Raw genomic sequence first — 20,289 nt, 5'->3', positions numbered from 1 at the left:
ATTTGGTTTTTTTTCCCTTTTGTTTTTTTGTTTTCTTTTCAGCCTGAAAAATGTTAGTTTTGGTTCAAAATGAACCATTTTTTTTCGTTTTGCTTCAGTCACCCAACTGTAAAATCAATGATTCGCTCAGAGCTAAATGTGGGCGGGGACTTTATAGTTTGAGCTGCAGGAAATATTATTTTCAAAATAAATACAAAAAATGAAACAAACCAGGGTTTATTCCAGGCAGAGCTAGAGAAAGTGGCCCAGGAAAGTTAATTTGAATACCTAGTAACCTTGACTATGGCCATAAGTCTTTATAAAATATGAACATATTTTTCTGACAAAGGGTTAAGGGTGCCATCAGCACTCATGTAACATTCCTCCTTCCTTGAATGTTGTTCAGGAGAAGAGAGCCTGTGAGTCCTGCACAGAGTGATGAAATGCTGCAACTTGACTTTCATCTGAAAGACTCCATTAATATAATTGCCTTTAAGTCTGCTCCTGAGGGCATGAGAGAAGGGAAGCTCTAGAGTAGTGATTTCCAAAGGCCCCTTAGTGATCTGCGGAGCACTGGCTGTTGGGATACATAGAGAAAGATGGTCACATGGTGCTGGCTCCTTGTTTCCAGCTGCTGAAGTGCATGAGATGACACAGCTAAAAATACATGCAGTGCTTTTTTCTAGAGGGATGATACACATGGATGGGAGGCGAGATGTTCAGGAGACGTTCTCTTTTTTAAAATGTGGCCCAGACCATGACACAGTTTGTAACAGCTGCTCTAAAGATCTCCTTTAGAGGAATGAAATGTGCCAATCCAAAGGTCATCTACTAGCCAGAACTTAAATTCCTGGTTCCAAATTGTAATCCATTGTTTGCAAAGGGGAAGTCAGAGTGTCTGCCCTCCTGCATGCCCATCACCAGGGAGGATGGAAAGGGAACTGGAACAAAGAGCTGTGAAACAGGGTGGTGGGAATAGCACATAACAGTGCATCAGAGATATCCTAAGAATGTGAATGGGAATAAATGGATTCCCAGGTATTATAAATCAAGCAAGTTGTTCTGATGGGATCTTCAGTTATAAGAGCATTTTTTAGTTTTGTCCTACAATGAACCTCAGAACAGAGAGATTAATGCAAAACCTTATAATCCTTCTCTTCCCAGCGGCCTCCTTGTTATACAGAAGAATCCTCATCTTTTACTAAATTATGGTATTTGTTCAACATGTGATATGTTTTCATACACTTTTAGGAGGATAGACTTTATGATCAAATACAACTATTCCATCTCCATACTGTATGTTTTTAATTGGCATAGGTATGTATAAACATAAACGTCAATTAAATAGGTGCCTGAATTATTAGAGGCCCACTGGAATGCGTTGTGGTAGCATGACTCAGTTTCTCTGTTACATTGCTTATTTTAAGCATTTCATGAATAAATAACAGGCATGTCATCTAAGAGTGAATATAATGGGGGTGTATGAACCCCACACTGATTCACTGGGGTCTCTAGGAGACTGAGCCCAATTAGGCAACAGGGTGGCAGCATAATTGGTGATCAAATGCACCTGGGAAGGAGCACAGGGCAGTGGGGAAAAGGCCAGGGATGAGACCCTGGAGAGGTAGCTGGGAGTTTTATCTTTTGGACCAAAGGCAGCAAGAAGTCTGGGAGGCCTTGAGCCAGAACCAGAGGGTTCTGAGCCAGGAAAAAGCCTGGGATGATGGGGACATGGAAGCCTGGGGCCAGAGCTAGGTTGTCCTGAGCTGGGGGAAGCCCGAGGCAGTTGAAGCCCCAGAGGCAGTACTGGTAAAACCTAAAGCCACTTGGATTGAAGTTTGAGAGGCTGCAGAGAGAGATGAAAAAGAACCCTGTAGTGCCTCTCTAGATAATAGATGGCAGAGGAGCTGGCCCTGTAAGGGCTTGTCTACACTTACATTTTATAGTCTTCTAACTTGCTGTCTCAGGGGTGTGAAAAATCACCCCCCTGAGCGCAGCAAGTCAGAGCGTTTAAAGCGCTAGTGTAGACAAGCTCCAAGCACTAGGGAGCTGCGCTCGGAGGTGGATTACCAGAGGTGGATTACCAGGAGCGCTGGGAGACCTCTCTCCCAGACCTCGCACGCAACCACACTCGCACTTCAAAGTGCTGCCATGGGAGCGCTGCCTTGACAGCACTTTGAAGTTTCCAGTGTAGCCATGCCCTAAAACTTCACAAACTAGGGGGGCCTCCCCCTCTCTATTTTAAATGTCTTGATTTGTAAGCCAATCTCATGTCTTTCTAGGGTTTGACTCATAATTTTTGAACAAGTGGGGTTGGCAGCTCCATTATTTATCATGGTGGTGGTTGACTGCACAAATCTACAATGTATATTTTAAAATGTAATTCAGGTGGAGTTGAGGAAAATGTTTTTCCTTGTTTTAAGGCATGTTCAGTCCAGTCGAACCTCAGAGTTACGAACACCTTGGGAATGAAGGTTGTTCATAACGCCGAACAAAATGTTATGGTGGTGGTTTTAAAAATTTACAACTGAACATTGATTTAATACAGCTTTGAAACTTTACTATATAGAAGAAAAATGCTGCTTTCCCTTTAATTTTTTTTTAGTAGTTTAATACAATACTGTATTTGCTCGTGTGTGTGTGTTTGTGTCCTGCTACCTAATTGTGTACTTCCAGTTCAAAATGAGGTGTGTGGTTGACTGGTCAGCTTATAACTCTGGTGTTTGTAACTCTGAGGTTCCACTGTATTGGGCAGTTTTTTTGTACCAGTGGTAAATCTACTTTGCACCTCTGAGGACTGGGAAACTCCCGCTCTGGGAACGTTCACTTCTTGGCATGGGTAGCTGCAGCTCATTTGTTGCCAGAAACAGACTTTTACTGGAAATTCTGTGTTCCAGTATGAACAGGCTTCACGCTGAGGTTTTTAGTTACATGCTTTCGGTAGAAGAATACATTCGGTCTATAAGTCTGGGTGAGAGAGAGGGAGTTAAACATGCCCTTCTCTTGGGCCCTGATCCTGCATATGCGTAATCTTGCAGGCAACTAGTGCCACTGACTTCAATGAAGTTGTGCAGGTAAGGATCGTTTGTGTGCTTTGCAGGGTCAGAGATGGTTTGCAGACTCAGGACTTAGCTTCCTGGCAAATTAAACACTTAAAGAATCACACGCATGTTATAGAAAGTAGCTGAAAAAGAATATTTATCACACCTTGCTGAGCATGCATGCTCTCTTCTGCATGTCTCTACCCACTTGTGCATATGAAAAAACAGAGGAGCCCATTGCTTGTAAATGGCAGTCATCTGCCTTATTTGTTCAAGGCCAGAGTCTGCCCAGCCCATACCTGGTGGTGCAGTGTGTAAAGAGCTTCCAGCCCCACACAAACCCACTTGTGTGGTCCACGTAAAGGTCAGGCAGAACTGCAGCCCCTAGTAGGGTGGGGCAGGCACAGTGTGAGATCATGGCTTTTCTCTCTCCCTTTTCCCCCTGCCCCTCAAAATAAATGTGTGTGAGCTAGCAGAGCTGGCTGGCAACAGGGGAGAGGCTACATGTCACAATCATGGTCTTATTGATGTTACAACCTAGCATTTTTGACGCTGCAGTCACTGGCATGGTGGGGACTTGTGCTGTGGCATGTCTGAACAAATCAGGTGGAAACTCAGGCTTGTCACATAGGAGGAAATCATTGACACACCACCCTGGTGGAAACTGGCAGGGATGGGAGAGGAAGTACAGACGTATAGATAGCAAGATAACCTCTCAATAAAGTTCTGGATACTGACAGCAGACTTTATTTATCCAGAATGAATTGTGGGCTCCCCTTCTCCTCCCCTGCCCCATGTGCCCCCTACAAACCTACTCACAACATGCAATCACAATATAATGAGAGTGACAGCAGCAGCATTGTCTGCCAAATGCTGTGGGAGTCCAGGACCTCGGCCTACCTATGTGATGGCATATCCACATCCAAACAGCTCTGACCTTCTCCAGATCAGTCCGGGCTTCTCGGAGCAGGGCTTTCACCAGTTCCTCTATGCTGTTCTTAACACTCACCTGTTTTTGTACAGAGTAAGATTAGAGGGTTCAAGTGAGAAAATACTAAAGGGTTTCTACCTTCCTGTTGAAGTAATAGGGGCCCCTCTATGACATTTCTTTTGTTTCTGCATGTTTGGCAGCGCCTCTGATCATTTCTGCGTTTCTTGATGGGCAGTACCAGTACCTGCTCTGTAACAACTGCCTTTTGAGTTTGCTCATTCCCCAACTTACTGGAAGCTGTCTTGGTGAGGGACTCCAATGCTCATGAGACTAGTTCCTTTTAAAGGCAACACAGATTAGGATTATTGTGGGCCAGACATGTTTAATCTTCAAGGCAAAGATCACCTTTTCATCACAGAATAGCTACCCTTACCAACCAAAGTACAGTATTGATGCATCTATGCTTATCACCTCCTTCACAAAGCATATTTTGCTTTTAGATCTACACACACACACACAAAATCTTCATCGATGTCACTGTTTGTTGCAAGAGCCAATAGTCATATATCACCACTAGTATTCCCCATCATCCCCTGCACACACTCTGATTTCTATTATCTCTTAACAAAGCAGCTGTGTGTTTTTTTTTAAACTTGAGCTTCAGATGAGTCATCAGTGGAAATTCAAAGCTGTAAGTCCACATTGATAGTGACAGATATTTTTGGTCATGCTTTTTTCCTGAATAGGCTATTTCCCAGTTGAAATGGCCAGGGAAAGGTATTTTCAGTGTAGTTTTGGGGCAGACATTCTGAAAGCCTAGGTCAAAATGAAGGACATCATCACCTCATTCCCCTATGGAGCACCTCAGTCTTCCAGGGAGGGAGCGAACTCCTGAATGACTGAAGACAGTGTGGTCTTGTAGGAAGACTGAGTTAAATGAGACGTACCTTTGATGCATAGGCATCCAGTTTCTCAAATTGCTGCAGGTCTAATGTCATGGATTTCAGACTGGATTTGTCCCATGGATATGCTGGAAACAAACATGGAACAATCATTCCAGAAAGGAGAGGCTTTGTAACTGGCCAAACATCAGAGCAAGAGCTATCAGCAGAGTTTCCCATCCGGTGACTGAATTTGATGTTTGTGCATCAGATGACATTTGAATAGGACCCTTCTGGTCTGTAGGTATCTGCTTTATCAGTTCCTCCCATCCAAGACAGTCAGATCTGCACTGTGCATGTCTGAGCTGGGAGTTCCTCTTTGCATATTTTGCACAACGTAAACTGCACAGAAAAATCTGACAGTAAAAATAGGGTCTGATCTCCAACAGGTGCCAAACTGATAACACTAGAATATCAGACCTAGAGCTGGTCAAATAGTATTCACCAAGAGCAAGCTCCATAGTCCTCAAGTAGTCTCAGTAAAATATATGGCACTATTTGACTGATAAAGGCTCTGATCCTGCAAAGCACAGGAGTAACTTTACTCATGGAAGCAGTGCCAGTGAAATCAATGAGGTTACTGCTGTGAGTAAATTCACTGATACATATAAGCTTTGCAGGACTGAGATTTAAGATTCTACTCAGCAGGGAAAAGGAAATAAAATTGCCCTAAATTTATGTGATGAATACTGTAATACTTTCAAATGAATTATTCTAATATTTCCCCCCTTATTTCACCAAGTATATATATCTGATTGCATATTCCACACATAATCACTTATTCAATGGATAGCACCCCAAAATTCATTTGAATAGTGAACAAAAATCTTTTTTTTTCCTGCAACCACCACTTAGCAGGCCATTCTAGCAAGTCAGAGCTACAAGAATCATGCCCTTTGCGATGCTGGGATTAAGAGATTCTTCCAGATATTGCTTTATGGCTGTTAAATTGCAGGGAGGCAAGAGGGAAGGGGGAATAAAAAAGATAATTAGAGTTTAAATTTTTATTGTTTGAATTCTGAGTGCCAATAAATAGCAAGGGAACTGCTTAAAGTGTAAGGGTTGGTAACCTCACGGCACCCAGCTGCAGTGGCATGAAGAAAGACTAAGTTATGTTACCAACCAAGTGGAGAACCAGGGATGTGGAACTGTTACACTATATGTACTGCTATGCCGCTGGAGGTGAGGGTCATCTGTCAATAGCAAGGATTGAACCTGTGACTCAGGATCACAGAAGCATGAGCCTTTACTGCAATACGCAGCTCTTAAAGCCTGCCTGAAGCAGTCTGATCAATCGCTATCTGTGGCCTAGGCACCACTAGAGGGGGATAGAGCACCACATTGAGCAGACAAGAGTGGTTACATACAGAGCATTTATTAGCTCCCATCTGCAGGAGCACCATCAACGGGAGGCAGGAATGACAGTCCCCAGGCCATCCCAGACATGCAGGGGCTGCCAGAACAGGCTGCCTTCTGTGAGGTGATGTGTGAGTACAACCTCTCCTGCATTAGGAGATAGTGAGGAGATACAGCTTCACCTGCTGCTAAAGTGCTCTGTTCAGGTCCTAGTATCGACACTCCTAAGGTTGGGACAGCTGCTATCTCAGACATTGGCTTGTTTGCTGCAACCTTTGACTCCTGCATAGGCCATAAGACCACCCTTCAAAAGGATGGCCCCAAGTAGAACTCAGTGAGACCCCTTAGTGGACTAGTCTCTAGTCCTTTGGGGAACTGGGGCGGGTCTCCTCTTTGGCTCTGGTTTAAGGCTAAGAAGTAAATTGGTTTCCTCATCCTTAGTGGAAAGTGTGCTCCCACGCTGGATCTGGTTAATGGAAGCATCTCTGTTCTCAGAAGCCCCGCCGTCACTGGCCAGTTAAGTGAGCAGAAATCTCTGAGCCTGGATTCCTCAATATTCCCCCAGATTTAGTTCAACAGCCTTCATTGTAATGGGAGAGCCAGCCAGCCAATCCAATCACAAGCAACAGGCATCTTCTGTTACCTACTGGGCCAGATTTGCCTAAAACAGTGTGGGAGGGAACAACATCTGTTTCTCTAACAGGCTTGTTTGTTTATCTAGGTTTTCACTGAAAAGGGGCTATTACAGTGACCTAAAGAGAGATAAAGCAGATTTACACATTTGAAAGGTTCTTATTCTATTCAGCTCTGAAAATTACTTCTTGCCTTTTGGGAGCCAAATGGGTTTTTAAAATTGGTTATCAGTTTTCGTCTTTGTCAGGTTATAGCTGCAAAGGCTCCCCACAGACACCAAATCCACAATAACTCATGTAGTCTGAAACTACTACGTTGGCAGTTAGAAATGTGTAGCAGGCCCATTTGCAAAGCAGACTTCTCAGTTATGTTGCACATGCAGTCTGTCTAAAACACGCTTGACATCCACCAAACCATCCTGACTTTGAATCCCAGACAATACAGCGTACAAAGCATATTTAGAGTGACAGAAATGAAATCATTCATTTGCTGTCAATGTACTTAGATATAGTTGTTTTTAGCCAGTGCCACATCATTTTTGTGATCAGCATGAGTCCTATTTCTAAAAGTGAATCTGTGTCCCGTTGGGGGTGCTCACTGCAGTGAGGAAACTATGCTGTGCTAAGCAAAGAAAGCCGCAATACAGCGGATAGTTACCATGCAGGTCTTTTCCACCAGGCAGGGGCATTCTGCTCTTCCTGTTCTCTTGAAAACCTAGAAGGTTGCCAAAATTGAGGTAAGATAAACAGCAGAGAAGTACAAAAGGGTAGAGAAAGGTAGTGTGTCTATGTGAAATACATGGAGGGTTGAAAGACAGGCTTTTATTTCCTTGTCCTTAGCACTATGGTTCATATCATGTTGCATACAGCCCATGAGGGAGGTAGATGGAAGCAGCACAAGATAGAGATGAGTAAAGAGAGCTTCCCCTCCCACCAGTCCTATGATCATGAAGGTACCAGACAGCACATTCACAGTCAGATATCTTCTATTGTAGGCTGAAGGCTGGGAACATTGTGCTCCATCTTGCCAGTGAGCCAGCCAAATCACTTACTGTATAGAAGAAATTCAAGTCTGTGTTCCAGAGAGATCTTATCTTGTGTTAACACCTGCAGCACAGTTATTAAATGATATCTTCCCAGAGTGAGCTACAGATCAGCTGGAGCATGTTTTAGGGGTGATGCAGCCTCCAGAAGGTCACCAAATGTGAGATATCTGTAGTTCTGGACGAGGCCCCACCTCCACAAAGAAAAGGATTTTGTTCTCACTACCAACTGCTCCTCTTGATACAAGACTCAAGAGCTGGCAGAGCACAACCATCATCTGCACAGCAGGGAGTCTGGGCACACGTCCACCTCTGAGTAGCGCAGTCATCATCTGAACTCAGCTGCTGGCAGCCTCTCCATTGCCCCAAGAAGGCAGGCCCCATCATGGTAGATGTTGGGCCAAACTTATGGCTGGAGCAACTCCACTGAAGCTGGACTAGTGTTTCCACTCTCACAAAATACGCTGTAACCAAGCAGCCTCACCTTTGTTATCCAGGCCTGTCAGACTGGGCAGCTTGCAGACTCCTGCAATAACCCCCAGACAGAATTAGTCAAGAGTTACCAGTGGAAGAAAACTCTACTCGTCATCCCAGCAACCTCTCCCTGTGCCTAAACAGCTCTGCGAGCACCACGGGCTCCATCCCATTCCTATTAAAGCCCATGGAATGTCTTAATTTGTACTCAGTGGGTTCAAGCCACAGACACACTGTGCATTTTCTCCTTTCCTCATGGAGGCTGCCACCCAGGCACACTGTCCTGAACAGCCCAGTTAATGCTGTTACATTGATCAGAATGTAGAGGGTGCTGGACACTGTAGCTTTCTCTCTATCAAGGCTACTTCCAGTCAGGAAAAAGTGCATCTGTTCCTCTCTTTAACTGAGTCTAGGTCAGCCTGTGTCTGTTCTGTGAGCTGGGAAAATATTGAACAGATGGACTTGGATTACCATTTTATTTGCTATTGGGTACTACAACAGGAATGGTGCCTTACGTTTCAATAGTTCTTTTCTTGAAGAATTCCAAAATGGTTTATCCGGAGTGTTCAAAATTCATGTACACCCTTCCAGCCTCAATGATCTGCTGGCTTCAAAGAGTGTAAATAAGGGTAAAATGTGATAGTGTCTGACTACAGAAATCACTTTGCCCACTACTAAAATGCAGCCACCTCTGGGGCCAAAACACAGATGCCATTCTGCACCAGCAGCACTACGCAACAGTCCTGCCAAGGGGAATGCATAGGAATCACATAGGAATGCTTGAGATTGATTGTAGTGGGAGTGGCTGATCTAGCTACATTTGTATAGGCCTTTCCACTTCAATCCTCCTGTTCTGGGTTATGTATAACTTTCTGAAACTTTCAACTATTGGGCTGCAATTTCCCATTTGGTCTTCAAAGCTGAAACTTTGTTTTGTTTTAAATGTAAGTAAAAATGGTTTAGGTTAATCCATTTTTAAGAAGGAGGGATTTGAAAAGGGAACCATACACTTATAATATCTTTTTAAAAATTATTTTTTAAGTTATAAAGCAGCTGGTGGTTGGAAGCTTAAATGTGGCATGGAAGTAGTGGTTATTGAGGGGAACAGTCATTGGGTGTTCCTGTGACCATTAGTTTGGATTTGACTGAGTTATGAACTTTGGAAAATCACACTTTGAGCAGTGTCACCTTTCCGTTACTTTCATCATTGATATACACAGACAACAAGCTAACAGGTTTAACACTGTGGTAACCAAATGAGCTCCTCTTCTCCCTGCTCTCTAGTGCAGCTGATATGCCATATTTTAGCTGGCCCAAATGTTTTAAAAAAGTGATGTACCTTTCCCAAGGGAGAATTTCTTGAACAGCTGTGGGGTGGTATTTCTAGGATGTACCTCGACAGTCACATGAGTTCCTGCAATGAACAAAGAGTCAGAAGTGGGCAAGGAATGAAAAAGCAACTAGCAAGTGAAAACATATAAGACTGAAAATATCAAAAATTACTTTTCCAAGTGCAAACCACATTCATTAATATTGTACCAATACTAAACTAACTCATAGGGCCTCCATTTCTTCCTTTCTACCTTAACATCCCCCTTGTCTAACTTTCCTTCCTCTGCCTGTTTCTTCTCTGTTTGAAAACCAGAATATCTTTAGTGGGCTGGTGCCTCAGTGCAAACGATTTGTCCACATGCCTTCCATGAAGATATATTTGTTCTGTTATTTTTAAATGAAGTGTACGGGTTTGCAGCACTATGGACAGAATAAGTGGCAAAACAGTGAAATAAGCAAATAAAAAATGATCTTATGCACTTCAGATTCCTGTGCAACAGATATTAAAACATTCCCCAGCCTCTCTCCCCTTAACAATGAATTGGAAACTGAGTCAGAATTCTAAGAGTGCATAGCTTGGTTTGAAAATATTGTTGTGTGTTTGACTTGATACCGCACAACATTTTGATTAAAAAACTAGAATTATATTAAATTAACATCTGCAGGGTTGTTGTAGCCATGTTGGTCCCAGGATATTAGAAAGACGAAGTGGGTGAGGTAATATCTTTTATTGGACCATCTTCTGGTGGTGAAAGAGACAAACTTTTGAGCTACACAGAGCTCTTCTTCAGGATTAAATGGATTAAAAACTGGCTAACTAAGGACTCAGAATGTAGTTGTGAAAAGGGAATCATCATCGAACGGGTGTGTTCCTAGAAGGGTCCCACAGGGATCAGGTCGTGACTCTACTCTGTTTAACGTTTTTATCAATGACCTGGAAGAAAACATTAAAATCGTCGCTGATAAAATTTGCGGATGACACAAAAATTGGGGGAGTGGTAAATAATGAAGAGGGCAGGTCACTGACTTAGAGCGATCTGGAATGCTTGGTAAACTGGGCACAAGCAAACAATATGTTTCCATACAGCTAAATGCAAAAGTATACATCTGGGAAAAAAGAATGTAGGCCATACTTACAGGATGGGGGAAACTGTCTGGGAAGCAGTGACTGAAAAGGACATGAGCCACCAATATGAGACTCGCCAAAAGAGCTAATGCAATCCTGGGAGGCATAAACAGGGGAATCTCAAGTGGGAGCGGAGAGCTAATTTTACGTCTGTATTTGGCACTGGTGTGACTGCTGCTGGAATACTGTGCCCAGTTCTGGTGCTCACTATTCAAGAAGGATGTTGATAAACTGGAGAGGGTTCAGAGAAGAGCCATGAGAATGATTAAAGGAGTAGAAAACATGCCTTGATGATAGACTCAAGGAGCTCAATCTATTTAGCTTAACAAAGAGAAGATTTAGGGGTAACTGGATCACAGTCTGTAAGTAGCTACATGGGGAACAAATATTTTAATAATGGAATCTTCTGTCTAGCAGAGAAAGGTCTAAGATGATCCAATGGCTGGAAGTTGAAGCTAGACACATTCAGACTGGAAATATGGTGTAAATGTTAACAATGAGAGTAATTAACCATTGGAACAATTTACCAAGGTTATGGTGGCCTGTCCATCACTGCCAATTTTTATATCAAGATTGGATGTTTTTCTAAAAGCTCTGTTCTAGGAATTATTTGGGGGAAGTTCTCTGGCCTGTGCTGAACAGAAAGTCAAACAAGATGATCACAATGGTCCCCTCTGGCCTTGGGATCTATGAAAATCAATAATGTTACAATAATGACCTTGCAGGAAAGCATTTATCTGCAACGTGGGTATTATACTGTACTGTTCATGCAATATTGTGACCTCGGGGCTCAACACTCAAAATTTAGGCCAGAGTTACACTAGAAACGTTGCTGACATAGCTTATTTTGTCCATCAGGGGTGTGAAGAGGTGTGGCAACAAAAGCCCTTCGTGTAGACAGCTGTACTTTTGCCAGTATAGCTTATTTTGCTTGGAAGGTGGCATGTGGTGGAATGAATTCTACCAGCAAAGCTGCACTTGGTTGGTCTGAGCAGTGTCCTCACTAGGAGCACTGTGCTAGCATAGCTATACTAGAAATGCTTATTTGCAAAAATAACCCACTTTGGAAACCAAAAAAAAGTTGATACAAAAATTCCACAGAAAGTTTTAAAAAGCAAAAAATCAATTTTGAAAACCAATGGAATGAAAGTCTCTGAAGTTTTTGTGATTTATTATTATTATTATTACTACTATTATGCATTATTTATTAACATCATCATCCCTAATCAAGACCTACTTTTTTAAGGACCAAGAAGGCTTTAAATATCAATTTTAGTATAGTACAGATATACAGGATGAATCAAACCTAAGATGGCCCCATTATAAAATGTAAAGAAATAATTTGAACCAACGGACAAACTCTTGTTACTTTCCATGTTCTCTCAAGGTCTGCTCTACACTAGGAGGGTTCTGCTGGTGGAGTTTTGCCAATATAGTTCTACCGACAAAAGCCTCTCGTGGGGATGCAGTTAAAATGGTATGAAAGGGCTTATACCAGTATAGCTTATGCTGGTTTGGGGAAGCAGCATTAGCCATATTGGTATAAGTACAGTTATGTCAATATAAAGTCATCTATACTATGTCAGTATAAAGCCATCTACACCAGCTTAGCTATGTCAGGTTAAAAAAAAAAGCCACACCCTTAATCAACAGCAATACTGGTAAAACTTTAAATTGTAGACCAGGCCCAAGATTCTTGAAAGAATTGTCCAGTGACTCTTCATCCTTTGCAGTCAGATTATAAAAAAATCTCAGATTTGTCTCTTGCTGTGGTGATGTTCTGGGCAAGTTTTCTCTCATACGAGCATAAATAAGAGATGAATGCTGCATTGCTACAGAAAATCAGTGTTCAATGGCTTACCACCTACCTTCGTTGGTGTAGGAAGTAATGACTGGTGCCTGCTCGTCAGGCTGCATCTGAACTGGCTGGCCTGTTCATATGAAGAAAACATCCCCGTGATTAGAATAAAATGGAATTTTCTCATCCTACAGCAACGGAGCACCAACCACAGAACCAGGTTAAATCTATAAATGTGGAGCACCAATGAGCTAAATGGCACTGAGATTCTATTCTATAGCTTTTATAGCTTGTAAAGCAAATTGATACAGCAGAGCTCAATATGTGCTGTGTGAAGCAGTTCCTGGGCTTCAAATGCAAGCGGAGTGAACAAGGGAGTACTAGTTGGGAATAGTCCATGCAATTCAGGCATTGGTGGCAAGACCCTGGCTGAGGAAGTAAGGAAGGAGGGAGAACTCTCTGGAGAGGCATGGCTGGCATCAACTGAATTCCGTTTTACTGAAATGTATCATACTTGCATAAATAGTCTAGTTCAGTGTTTCTCAACCTTTTCAGATTGGCAACCTCATATTTGAAGTCAAAAATTTGCACTACCCTCTTACATTTACTATATGAGTAAAACATTTATCAGTAATTAGTATGTGAGTGTTTCAGTAGGTTGACAGAAAATACGTGACCTTGAAATGGAAAAGGTGTGCAGGGAGTGGGGAGTGAGATTTTCTTTGCTTCAGATTGAGATAAAGTTTTGAATGTCTTGTGACCCCGATTGCCTTTCATGAGCTCTCTGAGGGCCACACCCCATCTCTTGAAAAACATTAGTTTAGTGGTAAGGACCTGGACTGGGTGTCAGGAGACCTGCATTCTGTTCCCAGCTGTATAACGTTGAGTAACCTCTTTTCCTTTTGTTTGTGTAGATTATAAATTCTGTGGGGCAGGGACTGTCTCTCATCGTGTGTGTATACAGCACTGAGCAGAATAGACCCTGATCTCAGTTGCAGCCCCTAGGTGATGTGGTCATACACATGGTACTAAATAACATTAATCTATCCCACAGGGCTGCAATGACATTAAGCTAGCACAGTCAGCAAATGCCATTTAACACTGAGCAATATCTCGCATATAGACTTGGACATTAGAACCCGATTCACTGAGGATGAACGTTGGCCATGACGCTGGGGTTATCCCTTACTTTTTTTCAGAAAGTGTCATGGGATCTGTGTCCCAGAGAAGCTGGGTGAGAGAAGCTACATCAGAGCTGTAGCTCACAAAAGCTCATGCTCAAATAAATTGGTTAGTCTCTAAGGTGCCACAAGTACTCCTTTTCTTTTTGCAGATACTTTTTGTAATTCACAGCTGACATGGATCAGGCCCGTGAATTATGAGATTTTGATGCACTGTATGCGGCAGCAGTGTGGGTTTTTTTAATGTGGCTCAATCTCAGTTAATGTCATACCGTTTGTAAATATTGCAGCAGCACCAGCTGCTCCATGGTGTCAGAGTCCTCATAAAGACAGGAATGTGGCTGATTAAAGGGAATTTATTAACCCCTTTGGTGCTGGTGCATTAAGAGCTGGCTATTCCTTTTGGCATCCGTCTGAGGGCATCAGTCTGAGCATATGGCTATACTTGCAGATTTAGAGTGCTTTGAGTTAAACCAGCCTTCGTAGAGCGCAGTCGGGAAAGCGCTGCAATCTGTCCACACTGACAGGTTCAAGCGCACTGGCGTGGCCACATTTGCGACACTTGCAGTGGCATTGGGAGCGGTGCATTATGGGCAGCTATACCAGTATACAATTGACTGCAACGTGCTTTTCAAATAGGGGCGGGGGATGGAGTGTGACAGGGAGTGTGTTCTGTGTATGTGGGGGGAGAGAGAGTGGGTTTTTGGGGGGGCTGAAAGTATGTCAGCGTGCTGTCTTGTAAGTTCAGACAGCAGCAGACCTCCCCCTCCTCCCCGCCTCTCTCTCTCTCTCTCACACAGCATTCCACAGTAACGGCTTGCTTTGTCTCGGAGTAGGCTGTCAGAAATGGAGCTTTCAAAGAGCATATCTGCATTCCTAGGTGAGTTCAAAACAATGACAAGAGTGGCCGCTTGACTTAAGGGGATTACGGGACATTTCTGGAGGCTGATCAGAGTGCAGTAATGCAACACCTTGTTCACACTGACACCCGGGCGTTTCAGCCACCACGCAACAAGTGTTAATTTTCTCGCCAAGGTGGAGTACCAGGAGCGCTCTAGATGTGGAGTCAGAGCGCTCTACATGCCTTGCCAGTGTAGACGGGGAGTGAGCTAGGGTGCCCGGGGCTGCTTTAATGCGCTCTAACTCGCAAGTGTAGCCAAGCTCTAAATTATCTTCAAGAGGACTCATCTTGTGTCCTGAAGGCAGGGCTAGAGGAAAATGTATTGATACTCAGATTTGCACTGAACTATTAGAGGTACTTCAGTTAACTCTGTGTGTTGGGTAATTAATTCACCCTTCTAGTCCTGGTGAATTGCCTGATCTCCACTACGTAGCTGTCGTTGAAAACCCTCTCAGGCATGAAGGAAGAGCATGTTAAGGCTCTAAAGATATTAATATTTATCTGCTTTTCTTATTTGCCATCTGTGTGTCTGGTATAGTCAAAGACACTTACTGACAGTACCTTGCCACAAGATATTGCTTGCTTGCTTACTGTCTATAGGCTGAATCTGCTCCCATTGATTGCAGTGGGAGCTGGATCAGGACTCACATTAAGCAATGCATCAGTAACATACAGGATTTTCATATAGGGGTTATTAGTAATTCTGTGGAAGCAAAACTCTGTTTCTTTCACTTGCCTTTCTTCACTAGAGACCAAATTATGTTTTCATACAGGAAAAATGAGGTTGGTGGCCTGAGCTCATTCCCTAGGGGCTGCTTATGTTCCCTAACAAATCCAGGGCATGGTTTTGTACAGCTGGTGGTATCCTCTTAAGAAAGGCTTTGAGTCGGATTAGTGGGAGGGGGCATAGGTCAGATAAGAAGTGGATTGGCTGAGCTATAAGGAAGCTCAGGACTAGGGGACAGATTGTTCCTCATGCCAAAAACAATTGTGCACCGGACTGGAAAGTTTGGATTTGCACCCAACTGTTCCATTAGGGGTTGAAGTGAGGAGGGAGTCACCTTCTTAATAGGACAGCGTTTTCTACCTCCACGCACCATGAACTACACGGATCCTGGGTAAGCTAAGAGCTCTGTGTGACTGTTAATACTGCCTCAGGCTGTGTTAGCTTTCAGGAGGATTCTTTATTGGTTATGATAATACAATCAGAGAAATGTAGGGCTGGAGGGGACCTCCAGAGCTCGCCTAGTCCATCCCCCCATGCTGAGGCAGGGTTACATATATGATAACTATGATGTATGTATGCAGTAGTGTGCCCAGCACCTAGCCATCCCACCATATTCCCGGCGCATGCACACACACACCCTGACCTCCACTGGCTCCTGCTGATAGCTAGAGATAGGAAAGTGGTATTCTCCCCCATTATGCGTGAGCACAGGGAGACCCATGTCTGAATGGAGCCTCCCTGTGCACATCAGCCAGACACAATAAGGCCTGGAACGGAACGGGCTGTGACAAGCACATTGTTAGTGTGCAGAGCCATAGCTGTGCATTGGCAGCCTGCAAAGCATCTCCACGCACTCTGCCTGGCTCCAGCCAGCTCTACGATGCCCTCACTATCACTTGCCCTACGTTCTCACATACAAAATGGACGGCAGAGAAGACAACGTACCAGGAAGGCCATTCCCTCTGGGTTGCTGCGATCTGTCACTTTCATTTCCATCACTTTGAAAACCTACATAATGACAAGCATGGGCATGAGAGTCAGACAATATAATTCATGGGTACTGGGCAGCATGTTCGATACCAGCTAGTGGGAAGATCACATCAGACCCACTCCTGTTCCCACTGAAGACAAAAATAAAATTTCTGTAGACTTAGCTGAGACAGGACCAACTCCATGATGATGACACATCACTCAGCTAGGCATTATTTACCCAGGAGGATTCAAAGAATAACTGTTGACCCATGAGAATGGAAAAAGTTTCTTTGAAAAATGCCAGTCCAAAATTTTCCTTTGCTATTTCTGCTTTTGTCCTCCAAACTCAGACTCCTTTTCTACTTACTCCTGCAATCAAAGAGTAATTTATGACATCACAGTCAATTGCAATGGGAATGGTGAATCACATTTTTAATATTTTGGACTATATTCATCCCTGATGTAAATCCACTGACTTCAAGAGGAAGTCTATTTTTCCCAGCCATGGCCCTATTTTAGTTCCCAAACTCTTCCTGATTACGCTGTGTTTTCATTTAAATATTAGACAAATCCCCTCCCAAAGTAACATGTTGCAAGGCTGTCCAAGGAGAATCTCTCACTGGAAAAGTTTGAAAATCATGATGGTTCATGGTGGCTCACCCTGAAAGTAAGTTTTAAAGCACTTTAGAGATCAGCAGCAGGGGAACACTACTACTGATACTAACTAGCTCTTCATCCATAGACCCCAAAGTACTTTACAAAGGAGGTCAGTATCATTATCCCCATTTTAGAGACTGGGGAAACTGAGTCACGGAGTGATGAAGCAACTTGCCCAAGGTCACCTAGCAGGCCAGGGGCAGAGCCAGGAATGGAATCTAGGTCTCCTGAGTTCCAGCCCAGAGCTGTATCTCTTAGGCAACACTGCTTCTTAGAGGCTATGACATTGTTTATGAAGGAGAGATATGCCAGTAGAGTTGGTCAACATTTTTTAATATTTTCAACAAAAAAAGAAAGATTTTCATTTGGATCGAAAATTTGCAGTTTATCAACAAAAAATGAAAATTGAAAACTGAAATAATGTTGGTAAAATGTTTTGGGTTTCGGCAAAAATGTAGTTTTCAAAAACAAAAGTTTTACCAGAATGAATGTTCAAAGCCCTGAAACTTTTCAGCTTTCTATGGCAAGTTTTCATTGAATTTTTTTCCCCATTTTTAGGGTTATTTGGAGAAATAAACCACACTCAATTTTTAAATAGCCAACAAAAAATAAATGGGCATTTTCTACCAGGTCTATCCACTACCCAAATACTCCCTCCAGTAGCACCATTAATCTAAATACAAGAGAGTCCATAGAAAGAAGTTATCCAGCTATTACCCTCTCATGGGAGACAGCTAGAGCCAGGAGTAATTAGCTCCCGGAATTTCTACCCTGAACAGTTGATACCTATCCCTTCCCCCTCTTCCTGCCACCTATCCATTGACCCCTGTTCCTCCACATAACACTGCTTTCCATGCTCAGTCTCCCCTCCTCCTGTTTGTGTCCCCAGAACTCCTGAGCCTTTCTAACTCCCTTTGCCTGCCTACAATGGTTCAAGCCAAAATGGCTTGGAGAGCTGATTTTGCTGTAATTTTGCAGAGCAAATCCTTCTGGGGCATAGCATTGCTGCTTGAGGTGGGCAGACAATTCAGGGGTAATTGTACTTGCCGGAAAATGTTTTAGTCAAAAATGGCCCTTTTAAATAAAATGAAATGGTTTCATTTTTCAATATCTTCCATCTCCCCGCAATGAAAACTGAAAACATTTTCAGTTATTGTTTTAGTGAGGAAAAAAGGGGGAAGAAAGAAGAAAGCAAACTGGGAAAACAATTTCAGAACCAAAGATCTTTGGAAAATTGAGACTTCTCAGTAAAAAAGCAGTAAATTTTTTTGAAATTTGGTCCTTTTTGAAACATTCAAATGAAAATGTTTTCAAAATGTCCAAACTCATCTCACCCCCACCAGCTCTGTAGGAGAAGGCTGAAAAGGAGTTGGAGACATTGGTGCTGGTGTAGGCATGAAGTAGACAGAAATCAACTATAGCTAAAGATTAGATTAGCCAGATCATCCACCTTTTCCTGTCTTTTTTTCTGTATCTATATAGCCCCAATCACCAGCATCTGAAATACAGTTAAAATCTGGGATTAAACCAGATTGCAGCAATGGAGTGTTTTCTCTTTTCAGTTTTGCAGTGAGAGGGGGGTTCTCTCCGTTGTCTGCAAATAGCCCATGATTTCCAGGGTTCCAAAAAGAGCATGGAAGATCCCCTGAAGGGACAGGAGATAGGCCAAGGGGATTGTCACAAACTGTAGCTATAAATGGCTCATGGTGATATTCTTTGCAGACAAAGTATGCACATGCTCACACACACACACACTAAAATAAAACCATGTTGCCCTATGTATCGTTTTGTGATAGCCACCAATTTGGGATTAAATAACTGAAGCACAGTCAGTTTAACCTGCTCACTGCTTTGCCTTGTAAATCTAATGCATTTTTGGAAACCCTTTGGCAGTGTCTCACACTATATAAAATGTTCCATTGTAATAGGGCTTGTTTAAACACGGTCCTCGGAATAATAGCCACATGCCGCTCCATGGGTGTGCCACACAGGTGCTGCACCCTGAGTCACCTGCAGTGTGTGGTATGCAACATGCAGAGGCTCTTGTTCGTTAGACAGGATCAACGAAACTAAGTTAAAACTGGAAAATTTTAGAGGGGAGTTTGCAGGTTTGGGTTTTCATTGCATGTCTTTAAGTTAGGGGGGCACAAAAGAAAGCCAAAAAACCCGTTGTTCTTTCCTGAGAGCTGATGGTTCACCTCTCATTCTACAAATCACTTGCAGCTTGGCTCTGCATGCATTGCAGCTGCACCCCTCCACTTGAACAACTGCAGATATTGCTTTACCTTGGATGTGGTGCGAGGCACTGATTTCCATCTGTCTGTCTGTCTGCACCCTGTGCACTGTCTTCCTCTTCTGAGGGCGAACTATGAGAAGCATCTCAATTGTTACTGCACTGGCGTCTTTTTTAAACTCCATGGTACCCATCAGAGCATTGCCACCGCTTCCTTCCTCACCCAGACCTGCTGCTGCTGCTGCTGCAGAACTGGCAGTGTTTATTTTCCAATCTTGGAAAGGCAAATGCTCCCCCTCACCCAAAACGAACTCTGCACACACACAAATAACATGTGCCCGACCCTGCTCAAATGCACCATTACTACCCTGCCAAAATCTAACCTAATGAACAGATTACAAGTCACCTTTGAAAGGAAATCCCAGCAGGGATCCACTTCCTAAATCTGAGTAAGGAGCCACATTTCAGAAGGAGAGTTCTAGTTTCAGGACAAGCGTTCCTCTCCCCCTTCACCTCTCTCTGCCCTTTCAGATTTAAGCACTTGTCTACCCTCAAATCCCCCTACCAGCACTCTTACGCTAGAGGGAATTCATTCTGCAACACTTGCAGGTTCTTTAAAAGGATGCCTCTCTGATTCTCCTCTGCCACACCCAAAGTGGAAACTTTAAAACATGGCTAAAAAAACCCCAAATCAATGGCTTAGAAATAAAAACTAACAAAAGGAGCGATGAGGAAGGTGTGCAATTGTGAACAAAAGCCTGTGACTTTGTGTCCTGGGATGAAGGTGTAAAGTGGGCCATAACAGCCATTTTCAGGGGGAATAGCGCTTCCAAAACTGATTAATAAATAACGCGAACAAATTAATAAATAACACTAATAAATAAATAAAGAGAGGTCTGCCCTGAAAAAAACAGACACTCCTTGAGAGGCAACAAATGGATCTCCCCACCAATCGGCATGAAGGA

General features: G+C 43.1%; 1 protein-coding gene across 1 annotated transcript in view; it reads right to left on the bottom strand.

Annotated features, from left to right (window-relative positions):
• The window catches only part of KY (kyphoscoliosis peptidase), a 32,270-nt gene extending 12,761 nt beyond the window's left edge, over window positions 1-19,509 (bottom strand). Inside the window, exons 1-7 of the mRNA XM_073358909.1 lie at window positions 19,377-19,509; window positions 12,724-12,786; window positions 9,737-9,811; window positions 8,408-8,449; window positions 7,539-7,595; window positions 4,899-4,981; window positions 3,921-4,029 (exon numbers count right to left, since the gene is read on the bottom strand). Coding sequence (XP_073215010.1) covers window positions 3,921-4,029; window positions 4,899-4,981; window positions 7,539-7,595; window positions 8,408-8,449; window positions 9,737-9,811; window positions 12,724-12,786; window positions 19,377-19,509 — 562 coding nt within the window. The remainder of the gene's footprint in view (window positions 1-3,920; window positions 4,030-4,898; window positions 4,982-7,538; window positions 7,596-8,407; window positions 8,450-9,736; window positions 9,812-12,723; window positions 12,787-19,376) is intronic.
• Between the last annotated feature and the right edge of the window lie 780 nt (window positions 19,510-20,289).

Source organism: Lepidochelys kempii, chromosome 9, assembly GCF_965140285.1.
Source record: "Lepidochelys kempii isolate rLepKem1 chromosome 9, rLepKem1.hap1, whole genome shotgun sequence".
Classification (NCBI taxonomy): Eukaryota; Metazoa; Chordata; order Testudines; family Cheloniidae; genus Lepidochelys; species Lepidochelys kempii.
This window is presented reverse-complemented; position numbering and strand designations above follow the sequence as displayed.